The sequence below is a fragment of the Coenobita brevimanus genome, chromosome 39, assembly GCF_032717465.1.
Source record: "Coenobita brevimanus isolate Jiangsu-jjx chromosome 39, ASM3271746v2, whole genome shotgun sequence".
In the NCBI taxonomy this organism is placed as follows: Eukaryota; Metazoa; Arthropoda; class Malacostraca; order Decapoda; family Coenobitidae; genus Coenobita; species Coenobita brevimanus.
This window is the reverse complement of record NC_136992.1, coordinates 25318923-25341645: the sequence shown is the minus strand read 5'-3', so window position 1 is coordinate 25341645 and position 22723 is coordinate 25318923. Positions and strand designations below refer to the sequence as shown.

The 22723-nt window shown below is 40.4% G+C and overlaps 1 protein-coding gene across 1 annotated transcript in view; it reads right to left on the bottom strand.

Annotated features, from left to right (window-relative positions):
* Positions 1 to 12503: 12503 nt before the first annotated feature.
* Positions 12504 to 22723, bottom strand: part of LOC145396755 (protein DEK-like) — a 113022-nt gene continuing 102802 nt past the window's right edge. The window contains exon 8 of the mRNA XM_080270040.1: positions 12504 to 12770. Coding sequence (XP_080126166.1) covers positions 12759 to 12770 — 12 coding nt within the window. The 3' untranslated portion in view covers positions 12504 to 12758. The remainder of the gene's footprint in view (positions 12771 to 22723) is intronic.

Here is a 22723-nt window from a genome sequence, read left to right as displayed (position 1 = left end):
TGGAGTAAGAGTACAACAGGAAACATATCAGACTGAATGATTTACAGTGTAACTCTTAGATATTCTTCAATTTACTGAAAACAGCCACCAGACAATTTTAAATCATGGAGACTTCTAATGTTGAAGGGTTTGATGACAGCTAGCAACTAATTCATACAGCTGACAGTACTCTCCCAAACTATGAGATTCAGCTGACAGTACTCTCCCAAACTATGAGATTATCTGAAGTTAGCAAGAAAGAAAAATTATGTCATCCAGGTAGTAGTAGTAGCAGTAGCTGTAGCCCCAGGTTCACCCAAAATGTGAACACAGTTGACTACAGGCTTAAACTGCACTCCTGCAATCCACCATCCTTTTGGGGATAGGGAAATACTAGTAACTGGACATCTGTACAACCAACCAGTGAAGCTGCATGGCTATATCGGTGCCACCATAAGAAAGCATCCCTCTCCAACACCATGTCAGAGTGAAGATCATAAGCACTGAACTGTACATACTTTTTACATCCAGTCATATCATTCTAACCCATCACAGAAAACCCTCGTTGTGTGTCACATAGAGTAAAAAAAAATTACAACTTCTCCTTACAAATGGTACTCGTACTATAAAGCTGGGCAAACTGGCAAACCAGATTTTTAGGTAACATTGGAGCTTCCTTCCTTCTTTCCATCCTTCCTCTTCTGTTTTTCTTTCCTTCTTTCTTTCCTCTTCCTTCTGTCTACAGGTAACTCTACACTCAGTGACAAGCCAAATAGTTTCCTGTACACAAGGAAACCATTTACTACGATCGGTGGTAACCATATAACCAGATTATGGTGCCTGGCAGTTTGGTGGGTAATTAATGCGCTCTAATTGGATCAAGCCTGTGGATGTTTATATCCAAGGGGTGGTTGGGGTTTATTGCTAACTTAATGCAACACTGGGATGTGTGAGGCTGGTCACTCTCATCTTAAATGTCAGGACCAACTTGCCTTGCCCTGGGCTTCTATGTTCCTAATGGGGCAACATGGGATTAGACGATTAATGAATGTATTTATGTATGTATGTCTGTGTGTGTGTGTATATATATATATATATATATATATATATATATATGTGTGTGTGTGTGTGTGTGTGTGTGTGTGTGTGTGTGTGTGTGTGTGTGTGCATGTGTATAACAAGAAAAATAACATAAAAAAGGTACCACATAACAAGAACTCACTAAGTACCATTCAATCAAGCACTTCAGCAACATAACATCTGATATACCTAGTGCTAACCTCTTCACTGCAATGAGATTCTTTATCTTCTTATTGCAGTACAACCAAAGGCTTTTATTCAGTTTAGAAGACTGACCAAATGAAGAGTTAAAAGTAGCCTCTGGCAACCTCTTTACTGCAAATGAACTTTCTTAAGTTGAATATAAGTGTCTGGAGGTGGCTTGACCACAATGAAAAAACAGACTGATTCAAGGGGTGAAGTGCAAAATTGTAACAAGTATTCTTTGTTAGCGTAACCCAAAAGCACACTTATTTTTTTGGTGGTGGTCAAGTGGAGAAGGGAGCAGACTGTTGAAATCAAGATCCCAAGACTGAAAGAGGTTTAGATATAATTTTTATCAAATGTGTGAGGGTCACTAGGGCCAATAATTATTACCATCACAAGCTTCCCCTTGAAAATGGCATAAAGTAATTAAACTTACATCCAGACTTGATTATTTTACTGGTGGATGAACAGGATGCCAAAGATAGTGTGTAAAAGTGATACAGAGGGCAGTGTTGGTAGAGACAGACCTTATGTGGTACAGAAAATGAGGGCAGAACTACCTGTACATTGAAGAAAGAAAGGGAAGAAGATGGTCTGAGAGTGCGAATGGTGTGTGAGGACAGGATAGTATGGAGGCATTTCTGTCAGAACCATCCCATGTCTAGAGGTTCCCAGGAGGAAGCAAGAGTCAAAAGGTGGTGGTGATGAACAGACACTGGGGAAACTCTGTCCAAGAGTCTGACAAGTCCAAAGATCAAACTCAGATTTTTTAAAGTTTCAGGTTAGATGTTCGAGTCACTACACCACTGGCTACTTCACAAGACTGATTCCACGCAGGACAGGGAACAGTTACGGGATTCAGATATGGTTAACCCCTTAAATCCAGTGATGAACATTTTAGTTTATGCTTCCTGCCTCCAGATTATCAACCTTACAATACACTTTTCAAACATGAAAAGTTAGTTATAACCATCATTAATACCCTCACAACTAGAGGTTTTCCCTAAACTGAACATAATCTGCCAGCAGCTGATGAAGAGGTTAAAGTTTATCATGGCTCTGCCATAACACATTGACATGTTATAAAATCAGCAAAATGTTAACAGATAATCCCATTTTACCCCCTTCAAGGTGCAGGAGCCTCCAACATTAGGCTACTGTAGTTTAGTACATTTAAGGATGTATAATCAGCCATTTCTCTTGTTGGCACTGCATGATCAGAAAGTCTCCAGTCACCTCTTGGGGATAGATTCTACAGTACACCGTCGCTACAAATGGGCTTTTCAACCACCAGGATCCATAAAAAATCCCAGCTAATACCATCACACAAGTACAGAATTACGTATCTATTGAACAAAAAGAAAGTCCCTGTTGCAAGTTTCTTTTTAATATCTTTTTGGTGGTAAGCTTACAATAATCGCTGAGACACTGTATTCAAGTTTCACTGCTACCTATAAAGCTGATGTGCCAGTTCCCCCACTTTATAGTACCAAGTGTATAGAAATGAAGTTGTGAACACATCCTGTAAATTCATATTACAAAGCACACCCTGTACAGAAAAAGTCATAGGATAAACACAACCTTTACTTACATCAAGGACTGCTTAAACTGATAATCAATAAAGACAGTTTGGCATTAGTGCTTCACTCTTAAACTCTGAAATTCTTCCAAGAGTAACAAACGAGTGACACCACACCATTACTCTTAAAAGCCAGGATGAATTTTGATGTGGACCCTCCTAACTCACACCACTTCATCAAAAGGTCCTACTTTCATGTTGCTAATACAGTTAAACCATGGTGAGTACAAAGCTTTTTCCTTTCATATTTTAACATTATCAACCTTTGTCTTCATATTAACTTTTGAAAATAATACCAACTCATAACTGTGCATGAGGGACACTGATAAAATCAAAGGTGCCATAGTTTAAGGGTAATGTGACAGTGATATGGCAGCGTTTCACTGCCAACACTCGTATGGGAGCAAAACCTGTTTCAGAACAGCTAAACAGTGTATGTGTGTATATGAGAGAGAGAGAGAGAGAGAGAGAGAGAGAGAGAGAGAGAGAGAGAGAGAGAGAGAGAGAAAAGAGAGAGAGAGAAAAGAGAGAAAGAGAGAGAGAAAAGAGAGAAAGAGAGAGAGAGAGAGAGAGAGAGAGAGAGAGAGAGAGAGAGAGAGAGAGAGAGAGAAATTTCCCAGTACTGTACTGTGAACTGCTCTGGAATGGAAGAATCGGTGACAGGAGTAAGAAGTAGAATTACCAAACAAAAGGAGTGGAATACTGTGATGTGATATTAACATATCTGAAGAAAACATATACAGGTACATAGTGTCATAGAAAGATTCTGGACACAAGACTGAAGGTAATGCTGGAAGAGGTAAATAACTGTATGTGCTTTATAAGCAGACAGTGGACCAGTATGAAGCTGAGAGTGAAATATGAGAAGCAATGTCAGAGAGGGAGAGGTAAATGATGACAATATGGCACGGAGGTAGTGCTGTTATGGCCATCCCACTGGGAGGTTTCCAGGAGGAATCAAAGCATCAGGGATACGATAATGATGAACATGGCACATGAGGGTGTGGTACCAGCTGTTGCACACAGGAGAATGGCTGTGATTAAAGGAACAGACTTAGATTCTCAGTTGGGGTGAAGGGGTGGGGGGTGAGGAATCTTTGGTCCATTACACTGTTCCACCTTAAAACACTCTTAGTCTGATTTCCATTATTTCGCCGCTTACCAGTTAAAACTGCCGATGTATAGGGATCTTACTATGCTTTGAAATAAATATAAAGTGCACAGTACAGCACACCAAGCACTGTAAGTGACCATTCTATTTATATTACAGCCCATTTGGAGTAATGTAAAAAGGTGGAATTGTATATTCTCATGAGTGGAATTCTGAAGTCCATTTCTTTCACTAAAAGAACTAATTTCCCAATAATTATCTTCCTACAACAAAACACCTACAATCAGTAAACAATAAATAATAATGTCAGCTTTTCCATACATGAAGATGCAAAGTACTATACTTAATCAACTTTACTGAGGGATTAGGTGAACAGAATGTTGCATCAATTATAAATTCCTTGCATGACAGAGGTGACTCAAAGGAACATTTTTAAAAATTTGATGGTATATATAGAACAGTTGTGATCATTAACAGTGGTTGGGCTACATGTCACATTACAGATTACATCCACAAGCAAGGCAGAGAGACCAGACATGCCCTGATCCCACCGTGGGTTCTAGTAATGGTTGGTGGGTGAGAGAGAGAACTGTGATTATGGTTAAGTAGCCTCCCCACTATAGCTTAAACATGGGAAAGGGAGGAAATAATCATGTGAAAGGATATCATGAACTTTCCAATAAAGGCTATCCTCATTATAAACTGGGGATGTGTTCCAAAGTAACCCAACTTTTTCCACACAGTCTGTGCTGTAAATTGGTTGACCTGACAATTCAGTTTCACAAGAATCAATGATTTCCCCCCCCCCTCCCCCCTGAAGAACTAATAGCTATAAGAAATACATTTTAAAAGATGACTTACAGCAAGTCTCTTTTTAGATGCTGCCCCCTCCCCCCTTTAAAATTCATCCACAGCATTAAAAAGGTTGCCTGTTAAAGTTCTACTGCTATCAACAAAGATGATTAACCAGTATAAAATATACAGTACTGGTTAAATAATTAAATATACAGTATCAGTTAAAACTGACTGGTAAACTTTGGTTAGCTTCTCCTTTTCCTTATTCATTTTATTACTTACTGTATTGTTGGGTGATAATGAAGGGGAACTGAAGGCTTGGAGAATAAGTTTGAAAGAGTGTGTAAGAAACAGAATCTAAAGGTGAATGAAGGGAGGAGTAAAGTTATGGTCTTCGAGAGAAACGAAGCCACTGAATGCAGTGAGGTTAGAAGATGAGGAAATGGAAAATGTGAGTGTGTTTAAGTATCTGGGTAGTGTGATGAGCAAGGATGGAAGTTTAGAGGGCAAAGTGCTTGAAAAGGTACAACATGGAAGAAAGGTTGCTGGGTCTTTGAAAGCATGGAAGTAAAACTTGGACCATGTTAGAAGGACACAAGTCAAGGGTGAGAGCAGGGAAAATGAGTTATTTGAAAGGAGCATGTGGAGTTATATGGAGAGAGAGACTGACAAATGAGGAAGTAAAGGAGTGTTGTAGTGTGGATGTGGATGTGATAGAAAGCGTTAGGAGAAATACACTGAGGTGGTTTGGCCATGTGGAGAGGATGGAGAACGAGAGATTAACGAGGAGAATATATGTGAGTGACGTGGATGGGGGGAGTAGGAGGGGAGGGCCAAGGATGAGACGGAGGGATGGAGTGGAGGTATATAAGAGATAGGGGGGTGTGAGCTGGGAGCAGGGCACTGAAATGGAGCTGGACATAGCAAAATGGAGGCAATTTGTTTGTGGCCACTCCTCACGGGACTGAGGTGTCATACTGTAGATAGATAAAGGTAGGAGGACGAGGTATGGATGATGATGAGAATGATGTAGAACGAGTTGTGCAGAAAAAGTTGTGATATTCTAGAATACACCTGACAAGCAGCATGATTTACTGTATAATGAACTCCACACAAAACCCTCATTAAGTCATAGAGACTGGACATTGGTTACAGGTAAGAGTTTGAGACAAGTCTTTATCTAATATTTCACTTCTCTAACTTTCCACTTCCCTCCACTGAAAGTCCCCAGCTGAGAAATACTTGCTATGTTCCTCTGTCCATAGATGATTCTCTGATATGAAGCATCAAGGAGGAAAGTGACAGACATGCCTTAGTGTGTACTACAGGATGTGGAAATTGAGTGAGTCTTTGACCCCGACTGTACCAGTACCTAAGCCAAGTATAAACAGCCCAGGCATACAGTGTGGGCATATTTCAGTCATTATAACTCCTTCAATCAAATGACATATATTTTGTCTTGCTACTTCTTGACAGTAATTCAACCTGGGATTGGAGGATTCAACCTCTAGAACTGGAGGATTAATTAACGTCAAATCAAATCCATCTGGTTTAAAAAGTCCCTTCTACACTGAGCAAAACTGTCTAAAGGAAGCAAGAATGAATAGAAAATGCACCATAAAACTGAAAAGCTTAAACAGGGACAATTTTAATGCACTATAAATCAATAACAATCTAAAGCAGACCTTTAAATTAATGCAGACATAACCAATCCTTACACTATTCATTTTCAACTTATGGTATGAAGGATTCAGCATAAAACAAAAGAATAAGCTCTTCTGGGGGAACACAATATATTTATCATCCTAATCCACCTCATTTTCTTCATGATGGGTAGGAGGGCACAATGAAAATGTTACTTACTAATTAATTCTATTCAGTATGAAGTACACGAACTTTACTTACAATAACTAATGACGGACACAGGATGGAAGCAATAAAAAGCTGAGTCTTCCTTCACATATGAACAAATGAAAAGCTGTACAGATAAAAAAGTCCTTTGACTGGATCATGAACTCAGTTCCCATCCAAGATCAAATTTAAGTAAAGTCTTCATTAACTTACCAAATGAAAGATAGTGTTACAGTATACGTATAATAAAAAAAGGAATATAATCAGTCACCTGCATTCCATGACCTGATTAATCATTACTGAATACTTCTGGTATCCAAGCTCACAATTTTACACTTGTAACTGCATATCATATAGCTCGCTTGAATTTTCAATTCAAGCCACCCATCATTAATTATAAATCTGCTTATAAGTCCATGATATTTGTGTGCACTATGTACAAACTGCATTTGGCTTTCACGTCATAATGTTACATGGTGAGTGCCTATACTAATGGTTAATGGAAAATTGGGTAATACAGTACTGTATGAACTTGTTGGGGGGGGGGGGAGGGATCTTGTATTGCTTGCAAACTTCGACAGTTGTAATCTTAAACTGCATAATCTTTATTTATACAGTACTTGCCTTGGTACTGTCACAACATCAGCCAAACTGTGGTACCAAGTCAAAATTTCTCACCCAGTTTCATTTTCAACTTTGCTGCCACATTCTCCCCCCAAAAAGATAGCCGAGCATGGAAAAAATTCATTTATACGACAAATAGCATATGATTATGAATATGTCTTCATTCTTGGGAATTCAAAAAAGGAGTCCTGCAAACTGATAATACAACATAATGTATGTAGAGTACTGTATTTTGTAAACAAAACTGAATACTGATATACTGTACAACTAATCCTAGACATGCATTAACCCAAGAGTGGTAGCAATAGATGCATTTTTTTGCGCTCCTGAGGACTAGTCTTGAGTTATGTTGACACTTGGTTGTAAAAAAAAGTGGTCATGAACTGACTGTACCAGATTTTAAAAATTCTTTGACAATATATCCAAGATAATCATAAGCACAAAAACTAGCAGGATTATCTAAAACTGTTCTTTCACATTAAATGTCTTCTTTTTTACTATAATCAGGCTTGCATATATGGTACTGCATCATACACATATGGCCATACTAAACAAACAGACCACAATTCCACAAAAACAGTACAACCCCTTTAATATGCTAACATCTTTCTTTAGTCTCCTCCTACCTCCAGACAATTTTACTCAGCTTTAGAGTGACTTTTCAAACTGAGAGGGTTACATACAGCCTTTCTGTAGCTCATCACTATTAATGGTACTTTGTTAACATACGAGAACATCATCTTGTGGAGGCCTGATGTGTATGACAATACATTATAAGGATGAAGAGGTTAAAGCATAAAGGTTGCTGAAGGTCTAGTTCGTGATTCATTACCATGTACTCTACAAAACTGTAATGGGAACGGGCAATCCCATTTACCCACTCTGAGATGTACGATGGGACTTGAGACTTGGTTCCTGTAGTCCAGTACATTTACAGGTAAATGATCAGCCTACTTCCCTTGGCAGCATTCCATGACTACAATGCCTCAAGTCATCACTTGGGGATCAAACTTACAGATGGCCATCACTCCAACTGGGATGGTCTAACCACTAGACCTCCAAGCACTCCTTCAAGCACATACAACAGGCAATAAAATCCCATGGGATTTTACCACTGTAAATGTACAAGAGACAAAATGCAGAATAACAAAATATATTAATAATTATAGCACAACACAAAAGGTTCCACTTTGGATATGTACAGCATCTTACATATCCACACCCTGTAAATGTAAGTATGGTGGTTAACTTCTAACTGAGCTTCTGCTTCAGCAGTCAATATTTATATACCAAAATGTACAATGTATAAACATTTATTCCAACTGATGCAGACACTTCCTTTCATTTTTTTTTTTAAATTTTCCCAAGTACTGCATGATGGGACACTCTGAACTGCAACCGGAATGACTAATTATAAATTTAAAGAGCTGCAACGCAGTCTTAACGACTATTCTTGTGTTTACCTTTCTATGCACCTCGTCCTTCATGCTTAACTTGCACAATGCACTTCAATACTCTATCTTAAGCTATTCATGATAATTTTACATAATACATCTCAATACTCCTTTGTACAATATGTTATTCATGTTTTTTCATTATGGACATAACACTTCAAGCAACACTGACATGTTGTATGTTGAAATAAACTATTTCAGGAAGAGGTGGCAGCCTCCTTAGCTGATGAGGATACAGCCATTCATCCCTTCAGTCTGATGACATTTTTATGCATTTAAATCTTGCTCACCCAAGATTATTTTATTCACCTTAAGACTTTTTAACAGGAGTGGTTAAATATAGGCCTCAATCAACTCCTTCAGTACAAGGGATCCCTCTTAAGCTGAAGACAAATGTGTGGTAGTGAAGAGGTTAGAATTGTTTGCACAGGTTTTAACAACCCCTATAAGGGATCTCCCCTAACACGTGGACTGGGGTGGGGGGTGGGGGTGCAGAACAGGCTCTGTGGTGCAGCAATATCACCAATTTAGCGACCACTGCAAAATTATTTCAAATGTCAAAACAGTAATAAAATGAATGTGGTGACTACTCTTCTAAACATAATAAATCCAAATTGATTATGTTTAGAGGAGTAATCACCACGTTCATTTTATTACTGTTTTGGAAGCAGTGATGTCCAAGATCGCCTGCAGATGTCTTACTTGTTTCAAATGTAGCTTACTGTCCTGGAAATGCTATTACATGCCTAACCAAATATTTTTGCTCAATTCACCACAGACAATGTGGTCAAAATTGTCTAAAATGATGGGAAACTGGCAACTATACAAGTGTGACATGCTCCTGTCAGAGCCTCAGTGAGTTGCCAGTTAGTTAAATAAGCCATTACTTGAGTATGATGTGCTACTTTCGATATTTAATCTTTCCTTCTCTTCCTTTTGCCAGTGTTGGCCATGCATTCAAATTTATAATCATTTTTTTTTTTTTTGAGATGTCACCATTCCTATGAGAACCTTCATGGTATACTGTTAAAAATCCTGCACACCTCTTGAGCTGAATCACATATGGTAAGTCACATGCCACAGGTGAAGCTGAAAAAATAATCTGTTGGTGAACTGATTAAAGTGAAAAAGACATCATCAGACTGCATATTTTGTTTTGCATGAGACATCTGAATTCACAACCACTTTCCCTCAGTATAATGCCACCAGTAAAATGCATAGGTTATCACACTGTCTACTGACCATGTCCACACATCACAAAAATTAAAAGTATGTCCTTGTTACACAGGTGTGTTCTAAAATATCTCCGCTTTTTTCATACAACCTGCATTGTAAAAAAGGGTAAAAGTGGTACAGTAAGCCCTCGTTTATCCGACGTTGCATTACTCAACACAGTGTGCGTGTGTGTTAGTGAGCTTTAATTCTATTGCGCAGACTGTGGCCTTTGTTTCATGAACTTTTATGGGGGCTTACATTGCTCGCCTTTGTGCTGTGTGCATGCATGTAGTTCCTTCTGTGGAAAATAATATGTTTACTGTACATAAGTATGCACACAGCTGGCACCAGCCTGTCTCCTTTGTGTTATATAACTTACATAGCTAGTCACCTACTTTTGGTTCTACTTATGTCCAGCTACACATCATCTCACTCTTGCTTTTAATAAATACTCTATAACAAAATATTTCTAGTGCCTGTAGCTCTTGTGGAAAATGTTAAATGTTTAAGTAAATATGCAAGCACTTGGCAACAACCTGTCACCTTTCTGTTACGTACCTTACAATGCTAGTCACCCATTTTTGGCTGGTACTGATTTCCGTCTACTGTATGTACCTCACTTTCACTTTTAATAAATACTGTACTAATATTCTTAGCAATTGTAACTTTAGAAGCATTCAATGCAGATATGACAAGTCCATGGTAGAATGTGTATAAAGGAAACTCATTTTTAACCATTAACGTAAAATTAACATTACACATGAGTGAGTGTATGAACTATATTTTAAATATATAAAGCTGGCCACCTGAAAATCGGCATTGACAGGGAGACCAGCATAAGGGTTTTATATTGGCTATATCCCCTGTAGAGGGGTTGGGGGTAGTACAGCATTATCTGACATGCCCTTAGCTGAATTAGGATGGATAAATGGGGGATTACTGTAGACACAACCCCAAGCTCATCTGAACGTGATCCCAGTTTGACTACTGGATGAAGTTGCCCTTCTCCTGCTGTCTACTATCCTCCTTTCAGGGGATAGGTAAGTTACTGATTGATGTTTGCATAACCAGACAGTGGAGTCACCTACTTATATCAGTGTCACCACATGAAGCAGTAAATCAGTCGTAATTTACCCTTGACTTAACTGGAAAAAAAATTAGCACAATAGGAAGTAACATATAACGTGGGTCTACAGTACAATACTTTCCAATCAAATGTAAGGAGAGGCAGTTGTTAAGTCTGATGTAAACCAGAGTGCTCAGTGACTTCTCCATACAGTAAAGGAAGAAAACTGAAATTCTAGCAGCAGTGTAAGTAATAAACACCGGTTTTTGTGTACACGTGTATCTGAAAGTCTTAACCCATTCAGTCCAGTGACATACCTTATATTTACTCTTACCATCTCCAGATGATTTTATTCATATTAGGTTAAATTACTGATCTTGAGGGGTTACGTACAACTTTCAAAAACTCCGTCATGACGAGATGTTTCCTCTAGGATGAATGAAATCATCAGGTAAGAGCAAGGATACATTAAAATGTGTTATTATCACTCTGAAGGGGTTAATTAACATTTGAAACATGAGCCGATTACTATAAACATAAGAAATGATAGCTTAACACACAGCTGATGCTTCTGTAACCAACTGGGAGTGAGTGGGCTTGCTCATTTACTCTCAGATTCACTCTTGGATTTAAACTGAAGCAAAAAAGCAAAGAAGAGAACACTTTCAAATAAGATAGGTGTACCATCATGAATAAACGTTCCCCGACAATCTCCTGCCAGCACTGTGTCCTGTCTTCCGTATGTCCCATTCACCCTTAAGCATTAGAGTAGCCTTCCTACTTATTCTTTGTTGTATGCACCATTCTGGTGTCACACAAAAATATTTCATGTGACACCTCCCTTCACCACAGTTGCCAGGGAAGTCAACAAACTACAGAAATTGATGGTACAAAATGCAAAGTTGGTGTCTACCACCATCTAAACAAAGAGGATACTACTACACCCTGTGCCAGCCAACTTGTCCATAGATTCATATCTAATAGTTGTCTCTGATTGGCACTGGTAATTTTCTTCCAATTGATAAAATTGTGACCTGTGTCATGCAGCAAATAACTGCCTGACTTTCTATGAGTTTCTGATGGTGGTTGCCAAAGTGCGGCTGGCTACACAGGCATGCTGGTTGGTGCAGAGTGTATGAGTAAAGAGCAGGGGCCCCCTCTCTCTATGAAAACCATATGGCTTAGGTTAGGTAATATATAAACAAGGGGCCAAGCAAGCTAGTGCCATGATCTACTGAGTGTGCTGGGGGAACTTTAAACCCTTGAATATGGTGACGTAATTTTCCTTTACTCATTACCTTCTAACAATTCTGTTCAGCTCTGAAAATACTTTTAGAACTGGATGGGTTACATGCAGCCTTCATTAACCCATACAGTATGAGAGATCACTTTAAAGTTGAATAGAACTGTCTGGAGGTAACAAGAATAAAATATAAAAAAGATGTCACCATATCGAAAGGTTAACAAGAAGCAAGTGGGTGATATGAAGAGACAAAAAACAAGAATGAAAAGGGTAGGGGTGGTGGCTGAATATGTTCCAAGTTAGAGGGAAGGAACACCACAAACAGCAGTGGAAAGAGCATAATAGCATGGACAGTATACAAAAATTTATAACAAGATATGGAAAGAATGAAGAGACATAAGAAAGGAGGGGAAAGAGGAGATTACCAGAACAGTAAAACATTCTAAAATCTTGAGATGATTGCGTTAGTACACTTCAATCATTAATCCAATGTAAAACTATGGTACCGTAATAATTAAAAAAAATACACGCAATATGAACAATTTGTACTATTTTTAGGGTGACGCATTGGCCCATCACGATATTATCTGTAATGGAAGAAAAGATCATATTAGTGAGCGTTTCTAATACATACACAATTATTAAGTGCCTGTACTGCAGGCTTTCCATCCACCCATCCATTATCTAATCCTGCCCCATCGAGAGTGTAAGGAACCTACATTATGGCATGACAACTCTAAACTGGCAGCTAGGGTGTGGCACAAACCTCTGTACAGTGTTGCTCTGTTTCCAAAACCCGCGATGTGAAACGGCTGTTATATATGTAAGAGACGTCACAAATAAGATAAACACATATGAATACAATGTTAATGTGTGTATTATAATATATGAAAGAACAGTAAACTTACTATGCATAAAATATTTATACGTCAATACAGAAACGAGGCATAAATACTTTAGTGTTGCTAAAAAAAAAAAGAAAAAAAAAAGAAAAAAAAAAAAAAAAAAAAAAAAATAAAAAAAGTAGTCACTTTTATTGGCTTGTACCGTATTTCTGGGGTTGGTAATAATGTCACAATTATGATTATAATATAATGTGCAGGAATATAAGTAAAAATAAGCCAATTTCTAAGTAAAAAAAAATATATAATACATTAAACCCTCAGAGTGGGAACACTCACACAGACCCAATCTAACCCGGCCAGAGCTTCTTGTGTCACTTTCCTTTGTGACCTTGACTCAGAAGTCATCTGGCGCCATATGTAAAACTATATCTATCTATCTATCTATAGCCCGACGCCCTAATCCCGCAAAGGGTGGCCGCAGACAAAATGCCTCCAAGTCACTCTGTCACCCACCATTTGACTCCCCTCCCCCCAACTCACCCCCCCCCACCCTCATATACCTCTCAACTCCATCCCTCCACCTCATCCTCGGTCTACCCCTCCCTCTCCCTCCCTCCACCTCACCTACATACACCCTCTTAGTCAGTCTTTCATTCTCCATTCTCTCCACATGTCCAAACCACCTCAGTGTATTTCTCCTAATCTTTTCAACCACATCCACATCTACCCCACAACGTTCCTTCACTTCTTCATTTGTCAACCTGTCCCTCCACGTCACTCCACATGCTCCTCTCAAGTAACTCATTTCCACTGCTCTCACTCTTGACTTATTCCTCTCTTGCAAGGTCCACGCCTCACTTCCATACGTCAGGGTAGGGATCACAATACCATCATGCAGTGACTTCTTAACTTCCATACTCACCTCCCTATTTCTCATCACTGCTTTCAGTGTACCAACAACCTTTCTTCCCTGCTGTACCCTTTCACGTACTTCATCCCCCAAAGTTCCATCCTTACTCATCACACTACCCAAGTACTTGAATGCACTCACTTTCTCCATATCCTCACCATCCAACCTCACTGCACACTCTGTGACTTCATTCCTCTCAAACACCATAACTTTACTTTTGTTTACATTAACTTTCAGCTTCCTCCTCCTACACACTGTCCCAAATTCATTCACCAAACCTTGCAACTCCCATTCATCTTCACTCAACAATACTGTATCATCAGCAAACAGCAACACCGGAAGCTTCCAAATCTCACCCTCATTCATTAGGGCCACCCCCACATCCACTGCCCTACCTTGCACCTCCTTTACAACCCCATCCATATATATATTAAAAAGCCATGGAGACATCACACACCCCTGTTTCAGTCCCACATTGAGATCAAAGAACTCACTCAGCTCACCATCCACTCGCACCGTAGCCCTAGCTCCCTCGTACATACTCTTCACAGCACTCAACAATTTCCCCTCCACTCCATATATTCTTAATACCTTCCACATACCTTGCCTATCTATTCTGTCATAAGCTTTCTCCAAGTCCATGAAGGCAGCATACACTTTCCTTCCCTTCTCTAGATACTTCTCCACTAAACATCTTAGAACAAATATCTGATCTACACACCCTTTTCCCTTCCTAAATCCCCCTTGTTCTTCTCCAACTAGCTCCTCTGTCATATGCCTAACCCTATCAATGAGTATTCTACCATATATTTTACCAGTCACACTAAGAAGGCAAATACCCCTATGGTTACCACATACTTCTCTCTCCCCTTTTCCTTTGTACAGAGGAACAATTATACCTGATTTCCAGTCCTCTGGAACCCTTCCCTCTTCCCAAGCCAATCTACACAACTTCCATATCCACTCCACAACAATCTCACCCCCATACCTAAGCATTTCACCACACACTCCATCAATTCCTGGGGCCTTTCCCAGCTTAATCTTCTTCATTGCTTCCACTACTTCCGACCTACTGATCTCTTCCTCCCTCCTCTCATCTCTTCTTCTCCCAGCCATTCCCCAACCACTTATACTCACACTGCTCTCACTCTGTACATTCAACAAATCCTCAAAGTGCTCCTTCCATCTCCTCAATTTCTCTCTCTTCTCCACCAACAATCTATTATTCCTACCTTTCACTCCCCTACTATTTCCCCTTTCACACTGCCTTACTTTCTTTACCTCCTTCCAAAACAATTTCTTACTCTCCCTCCATTTCACACTCAGATTCCTCCCAAACTCTTCATCCACTTTCTTCTTACTCTCCTTCACCAGTCTCTTAACCTCCCTTCTCCTGCTCACATATACCTCTCTCTTCTCCCCTACCTCTACTCGCCAACCATTAACCATATGCCTTCTTCTTTTGTTCCACAGCTCGTTTCACCTCATCATTCCACCATGCTGTCCCTTGCACACCCTTGCATCTCCTCCTCACTCCACAAACCGCCTCACACGCTGCGCTTATCTCTTCCGTGAATATCATACATACGTCTTCCAACCCTTCCATCTGCTCTAGCTCATACCTTCCCAATCTTTCTTCCACTATGCTCTTATACTCTGTCATTTTCTCACTATCTTGCAATTTCTCCACTCTTCTCACAGGAGCTGCTTCCTCCAGTCTTCCCCTTCGTCTCCTCAACCACTTTCTTTGCAGCTCTACCTTGGCCATCACTAAGTGATGGTCCGAGACTCCATTCCCCCACCCTCTCCACACCCTTGCATCCAACACTTGTCTTCTCATTCGCTCATCCACACACATGTAGTCTATCATTGCCTTTCGTTCAACAAGTTCACCATCCATCCTCCTCATTACTCTCCATGTATACCGGTGGATCATCTTATGACGAAAGTAGGTGTTGGCTATTGCCAACCCCTTACCAGCACAGATGTCCACCAAAGCACTACCATTCCCATCTACTTCAGCTGGCACACCCCACTGACCAACCACTCCATCCACTCGTACATTCCCAACTTTGCCATTCATGTCTCCAATCAACAGCACTCTCTCGCTCCTCTCAAACTTGTCCATACATGCTTCTACTCTCGCCCAAAACTCATCTTTCACTCTTGCCACTCGATCCTCTGTTGGAGCATACACACATACAATCGCCCATGCTTGTATACCTACTTTCATCCTCACCCATACAATCCTTGCACCCACTGTTCCATACTCTCTTATATTCTCCTTCCACTTCTTGCTTGTAAAACAATAATAAATATTTTTAAATATAATTAGGTATAATAAAAAAAATAAAATAAATGAAAGGATAAGTTTATAGCAGCCATTCATAAAAGAAACAAAATTCCCCAGGGTGATGCATATCTCCCCCCCCCCCAGGCGAGAGAGAGAGAGAGAGAGAGAGAGAGAGAGGGGGGGGGGGGCAGCATTGCAGGTATGGAAAATGTGGCAACACTACAGAGGTTCGCGCAACACCCTAGCCGCCAGTTTAGAGTTGTCATACCATAGGCAATGCAATCTGAAAATTTCAGGCAAAGGTGACTAGTCATCAACCCCTGGGCAGCATCATGTGAGCAATTAACCCCAACCATCCCTAGACTTTACATCTGTAAGGGCCACATCTAGCTGAAGTGTCTTAACCTACTAGACCACCAAGAGTCTATCTACCGGTTTAATGGAAATCACTCGACACAGTACTGTGCTCCCCCCACCCCCATGCACAGAAGTGTTAACCAGATTCTGCACACTCAAGGTACCTTCAATCCCATTAAAAAAAATGAATGTAAAAACCAACAGGCTGGCCTGACCTCAACCTGCCTACTAAAGATCTTGTATAACTCTAACTAGACTACAAATATGCTTCCCAAGGGCACAGCCTACCGAGCAGGAGTAAATCAGACATACTGGTAAGACAGTGACATTGACCTGTGAGCTGCAACTTACTTCACTGGATGCTCAATGGGTGACTGTGACTTACACCATCTGAGTCAGGCTCTTGTAAATATATCCAAGCATTTCTCTGGTATGATGGGATGACTAATGATTTAAGACAGATTACGAGGTGACATCTGTATTTTTTCATTTTCACTCACTATCCCTACTTAACTCTCCCCTCCAACACATATTGTAGTATTTTATGTAGTTCTCCTTGAAATCCAAATATCAAAGGAATAACCCTGACAACACTACTGTAAATACAAATCTTAGTTCTCAGCCTGACAATACTACTGTAAATATTGACCTAAAACTGGAATTCCTGTATTATCTTAAAATATACGATCTCATCACGCTCAAAACTCTTTCACAAAATGTACATGTATGTTATTTCAATGGTGGATAAAAATCATGTAACTTAAACGAATAATACCTGAATTAAATCTATCCATACTTCAATGTGTGCCCTTTCATATTAAAAGAGTAAAACTCTGCTTTGATGCACTGGCTGGATGAAAAATCCTAATGTTGTAGTTGGGGGAAGGGGGCTCACCAAAAATGTCTGCTAAAAATCATATATTACCCCAACCAGACTACTGAAATGATCAGGATTGCCAAGGGTATAGCCTCATTCCATTTTGTTTTTGAAGGCTCCAACATGATTACATGCGTCGGCTTTGGTCACTTAATGGCAGCTCTCCATGATGCTCGATCTCAGGCAGTCTCCCTGTTCAGTCCCGTAATCCTGAGATCACATTTAATTACCTCGTCCCAGGTCTTTTTTGGTCTACCCCTCACAACCCCACCCCTAATATTTACACTTCTCACTTTCTGCACCCAATTACCTCTCCACAAGCCCAGTCATCTCAATCTACCTCTCCTCATCACAACACCAATACACTCCAGTCCCATCTTCAACTCTTCCATTGTAAACCTATTCCCCCCAGGCCTTGCACTCAGGGACGCACTACACATTCACCTAATCACTGTCATTTCTGTACATCCGAGCCTGCGAATATCCTCTTCCTTCATTGCCCAGGTCTCACTACCATACAGCATTACACTCCTAACATATGCTGCATACAAAAATCCTTTAGATTGTAGGGAGAGCCCTCTCAATGTCAAAAGAGGCAAGAGCTCCCTAAAATTCTTCCAACCACTCCTCACCCTAGCCACAGAGCTAGCTCCAGCCCCACCTCCAGCACATAACATGTCTCCCAGATAACAAAACTCCTCCACACACTCAAGAGACTCAACACCAAGTTCAATCCTTTCACGCTTGACAATCGCCACCTGCTTTCCTCAACACACTGCACACATAAAAGCAGAATTATCTCACTTTCTACCTCTAATACCACTACATCTTTTATGCACCCACTCATCACAAACACTGCACAAGATGGAATTACTTCCCATGTCCTTGTGGAAAATTGCACATGGCCACTCTCCCTCTTCTTTGACAATATTGCCACCAACCCTAGATATCATCACTTTTATCTGCTTTTATTCTTAAGCCCTTGTGCCCCATACCATCTCTACATTTCCTAAATCTTTCCTCTGCCTCCCTTTCATTCTCTGCAATCAACACCAAATCATCAGCATACATCTCCAACAGAAGTCCATTTCTGAAGTCATGTGACAGGGCTTTATGTACCATGATAAACAACAAGGGACTCAAAATTGACCCATGATGCACACAAACATTCACAGAAAACTCATCACTCAAATCTCCATGCACTCTTGCCTGGGTGTGAGCACCACATACATAACCATAACCAACCTAACCAGCCACTCCTCCATCCCAAGCTTTCTCATTGCCCACTTCACCACCTCTCCAGGGACTCTGTCAAAGGCCTTCTCCAAATCAACAAAAACAAAGTACAGCCCCCTTTTCTTTCCTATATATTTTTCCTGAAGCTGTTTAACAATGAATACGGTGTCAGTGGTCCCCCTGCTTGGCATAAATCCAAACTGCATCTCATCAATATTCCCTCTTTCTCTTATCATACCTTCTAGAACTCTCTCCATTATCTTCATTATCTGATCTAAAAGCTTTATACCTCTATGATTTCGTCTTTTCAGGGCATCACGCTTTCCCTTGTACACATTTACAATTACACTCTTCAGCCAATCATCTGGGATAACACACTCATATATAATCATATTTATCAGGTCAGTGACTAACCTCACTCCTTTATCTCCTGAGGCCTTCAATATTCCAGCAGTCAACTCAGACACACCTGCTACCTTCCTCACCTGCATCCTGCCTATTGCCTCACTCACATTAGCAGGATCAAGCAAAGACCAAGAGCCAAACACTGGATCTGCTGGCTTCAAACCTTCCCTGTCCCAGTCAGACTCCTCAATCAACAACCAGTTATAATGCTCTCTCCATGCATCTTTAATACCACTGTTCACCACTACCGGAACCCTTCCAGGTTCCTTCAACATTCTTCACATACTGCTCATTTATAATATCCCGATTCTCCCTCTTCACCAGATTTGCCACCTTAAATATCATATTCTACTGCATAAAAGTAAAGGACACCTAAGACAGTGACATTAAGGAGGTTTCAATGAATTAAATGTGGCAGTGAGAGCTGTTTCAATATTCAGGGACCCCTGTACCAAGCTCCACTGTGTAATGGTATCCTTTTCCCATCCATGAGACATCTTTGGTGCTGTCTACTCCCATCCCCCCCCCCCACCATTTCTACTGTGCGTTGGGATTCTGTGCATACGATGCCCATCCATATAGAAGATGTACCACTGTTTTTTCCACCTTAACACGGCGGAAATTTTCATCCTTTTCTAACTCCTTGTACAGAAAAAGTCCAATTATTCGGCATCTATGGGACCGAGCCCATGCCAAGTAATCGGATTTGCCCACTCAGTACCTTATATGTATTGGTGATCACTGTCATCATTAATGTACGTATATTATTACAAATGTGTTTGGAGAGAGTACAGTCAAGTCGCTTATGGCACGGTCTTCTGTGACACGGCAAGGTGCCAGAACCAAAATAATGAACCACGAGCATAAATTATACCCATGGCACGAGCGCGGCGAGGTTTGCAATGCGCGGGCAAATTCCCCTGGCGGCCGGAGAGTGAACCTCAGCCCTCGCCCACCATTCAAGCCCCGCTCAGTGTGTAGCCAGACTGCTTGTTACCTGATCACTCTCCTGTTTTTTGTGACTATTGTTACATAGTGCCCCTTATTAATTATTGTTCAATTTGTGTGTAATAAATGCATTGACTGATTGCTTGATTGTGTGCATGTGTAAAGTGGCGAAAAATGGGGAAGAGTGGGGGTAAAAAGGAGACTTTGGGCGAATGTCCAGAACCAAATTGCATTTTTCCCATAAGTTTAGTTATTTGTATGATGCAGTTTTCTATGGCACGGTCACGGTCCAGAACCAATTAACCGCGCCTTAGGAGACTTGACTACTGTATACAGTAGAACCCAAGAATAGCTGAACTCATAATTAACGACTTCACTAAGTAGCGATTTCTTCCTTAAAAAAAAAAAAAAAAAAAACACACACACACACACACACACACACACACACACACAGCAAATAAACTACAGGAACATGAACTGAAAAGATCTTTCATCTGAAAGTTAAACATACATTTAGCGCTCATTCTTTTGCGCGTCTGTGAGAGAGAGAGAGAGTACTGATAGCCACAGAGCTGGCTCTAGCCCCACCTCCAGCACACAACATGTCTCCCAAATAACAAAACTCTTCCACACACTCAAGAGATTCACCAGCAAGTTCAATCCTTTCATGTCTGACAATCACCACCTGCTCACCCCGGCACGCCATACACATAAAATCAGCATTATCTCGCAGTCTACCTCTGATACCACTACATCTCTTATGCACCCATTTATCACACACTGCACAAGATGGAATTACTTCCCACGCCCTTGTGGCAAACTGCACATGGTCACTCTCCCTCATCTTTGACAGTACCGCCACCAACCCTAGATATCATCACTTTTGTTTTATCTGCATTTATCCTTAAACCCTTTTGCCCCATACCATCTCTCCACTTCCTAAACCTTTCCTCCGCCTCCCTTTCGTTCTCTGCAATCAACACCAAATCATCAGCATACAACAACTCCCATGGGAGTCCGTTCCTAAAGTCATGTGAAAGGGCTTCAAGTACCATGATAAACATGGGACTCAAGACTGACCCCTGATGCACACCAACATTCACGGAAAACTCATCACTCAAATCTCCATTCACTCTCACCTGGGTGTGAGCACCCACATACATGGTCATAACCACCCTAACCAGCCACTCCTCGAAGCCAAGCTTTCTCATTGCCCACTTCACCACCTCTCTAGGGACTCTGTCAAAGGCCTTTTCCAAATCAACAAAAACAAAATAAAGATCCCTTCTCCTACCAATATATTTTTCCTGAAGCTGTCGAACGGTGAATATAGCATCAGTGGTCCCCCTACCTGGCATAAACCCAAACTGCATCTCATCAATATTCACCCTTTCTCTAATCATACCTTCTAAAACTCTCTCCATTACCTCCATTATCTGATCTAAAAGCTTTATACCTCTATGATTTCCTCCTTCCAGGGCATCACCCTTCCCTTTATACACATTTACAATTACACTCTTCAGCCAATCATCTGGGACAACACACTCATAAATAATCCTATTTATCAGGTCAGTGACTAAACTCACCCCTATATCGCCTGAGGCCTTCAACATTTCGGCAGTCAAGCCAAATCACAAGATGGGGAAAAAAAAAAATCATTGCTAGGTGAGCCAGATGATTCTCTTCACATCTTTAAGAAAAATAAATTGATTTTATAACTCTGTAAAAAATTGTTCCAGGCTGGCCAGGGGTGCATGCAAATTTCTGAACCCATGGCCATTGAGGGGTTAAGCCATAAGCAATACCTACAGTTGTTTGTTTCCAGCGCAATGGAAGAAACTTGCTCTATGTACTCAAAGGTGGATTTTGTTTCCCAATTTCCCAACTCTAGGTCTGGGTAGGTTTGGTTAAATTTTTAGGTACATTAAACTAGGTTAGGTTAGGTCTAGTTAAACAAGAGTTGTCACAGCTGTACAGCTAAAAACAATGGGGAAACAGATTTAACAAGAAATATTTATCTGTGGGTAATACATTACAATACCAGTGGTTCACAGGCTACGCAATTAACGGTACCAGTAAATGTTATTTTCAAGAAGGCATTCAAAATTTGCGAATTTCAAGATTTAGCAAGGGGGTCAAGAATGTAACCCTCACTAATCTGAGGGGGAGGGGATACTGTACTGTATGATACTGTACTATATAATACCTTAATCTGAGAAAATATAGAAATTAGTGAACATATACACATGTAATGACACAGTAGGCCTACAAGTCACAGACAACACTTCTTGGACTGCCAGATGATTTGGAATATCCGCCCAACAATCAAAGACTTTTATAAATGGGACTAATTCTCAAAAACTGCCGAAATATTGGATCTACCGAATAATAAGCTGCCGAATAATTGGACTTTTACTGTACGTACCTCAGTGGCACATAAAGACAATGCAAAAGCTCTAAATCCTTTCCATTGTACTATTTCTTCTTCTTTTCTTTTTTCTTTTTGTCACTAGCATCACATTCCAGTGTTCATCTACCATTTCAGCTGTCCACTGAAGATGGAGAGATAGCAACTTTATGCCAAGTTAGGATAAAGAGTGCAGTTGTTACCTTTCTAATCTCTGTCTTTGCATTCCTAACCCTGCACTCCATGTCTGCAAATAAGCTAT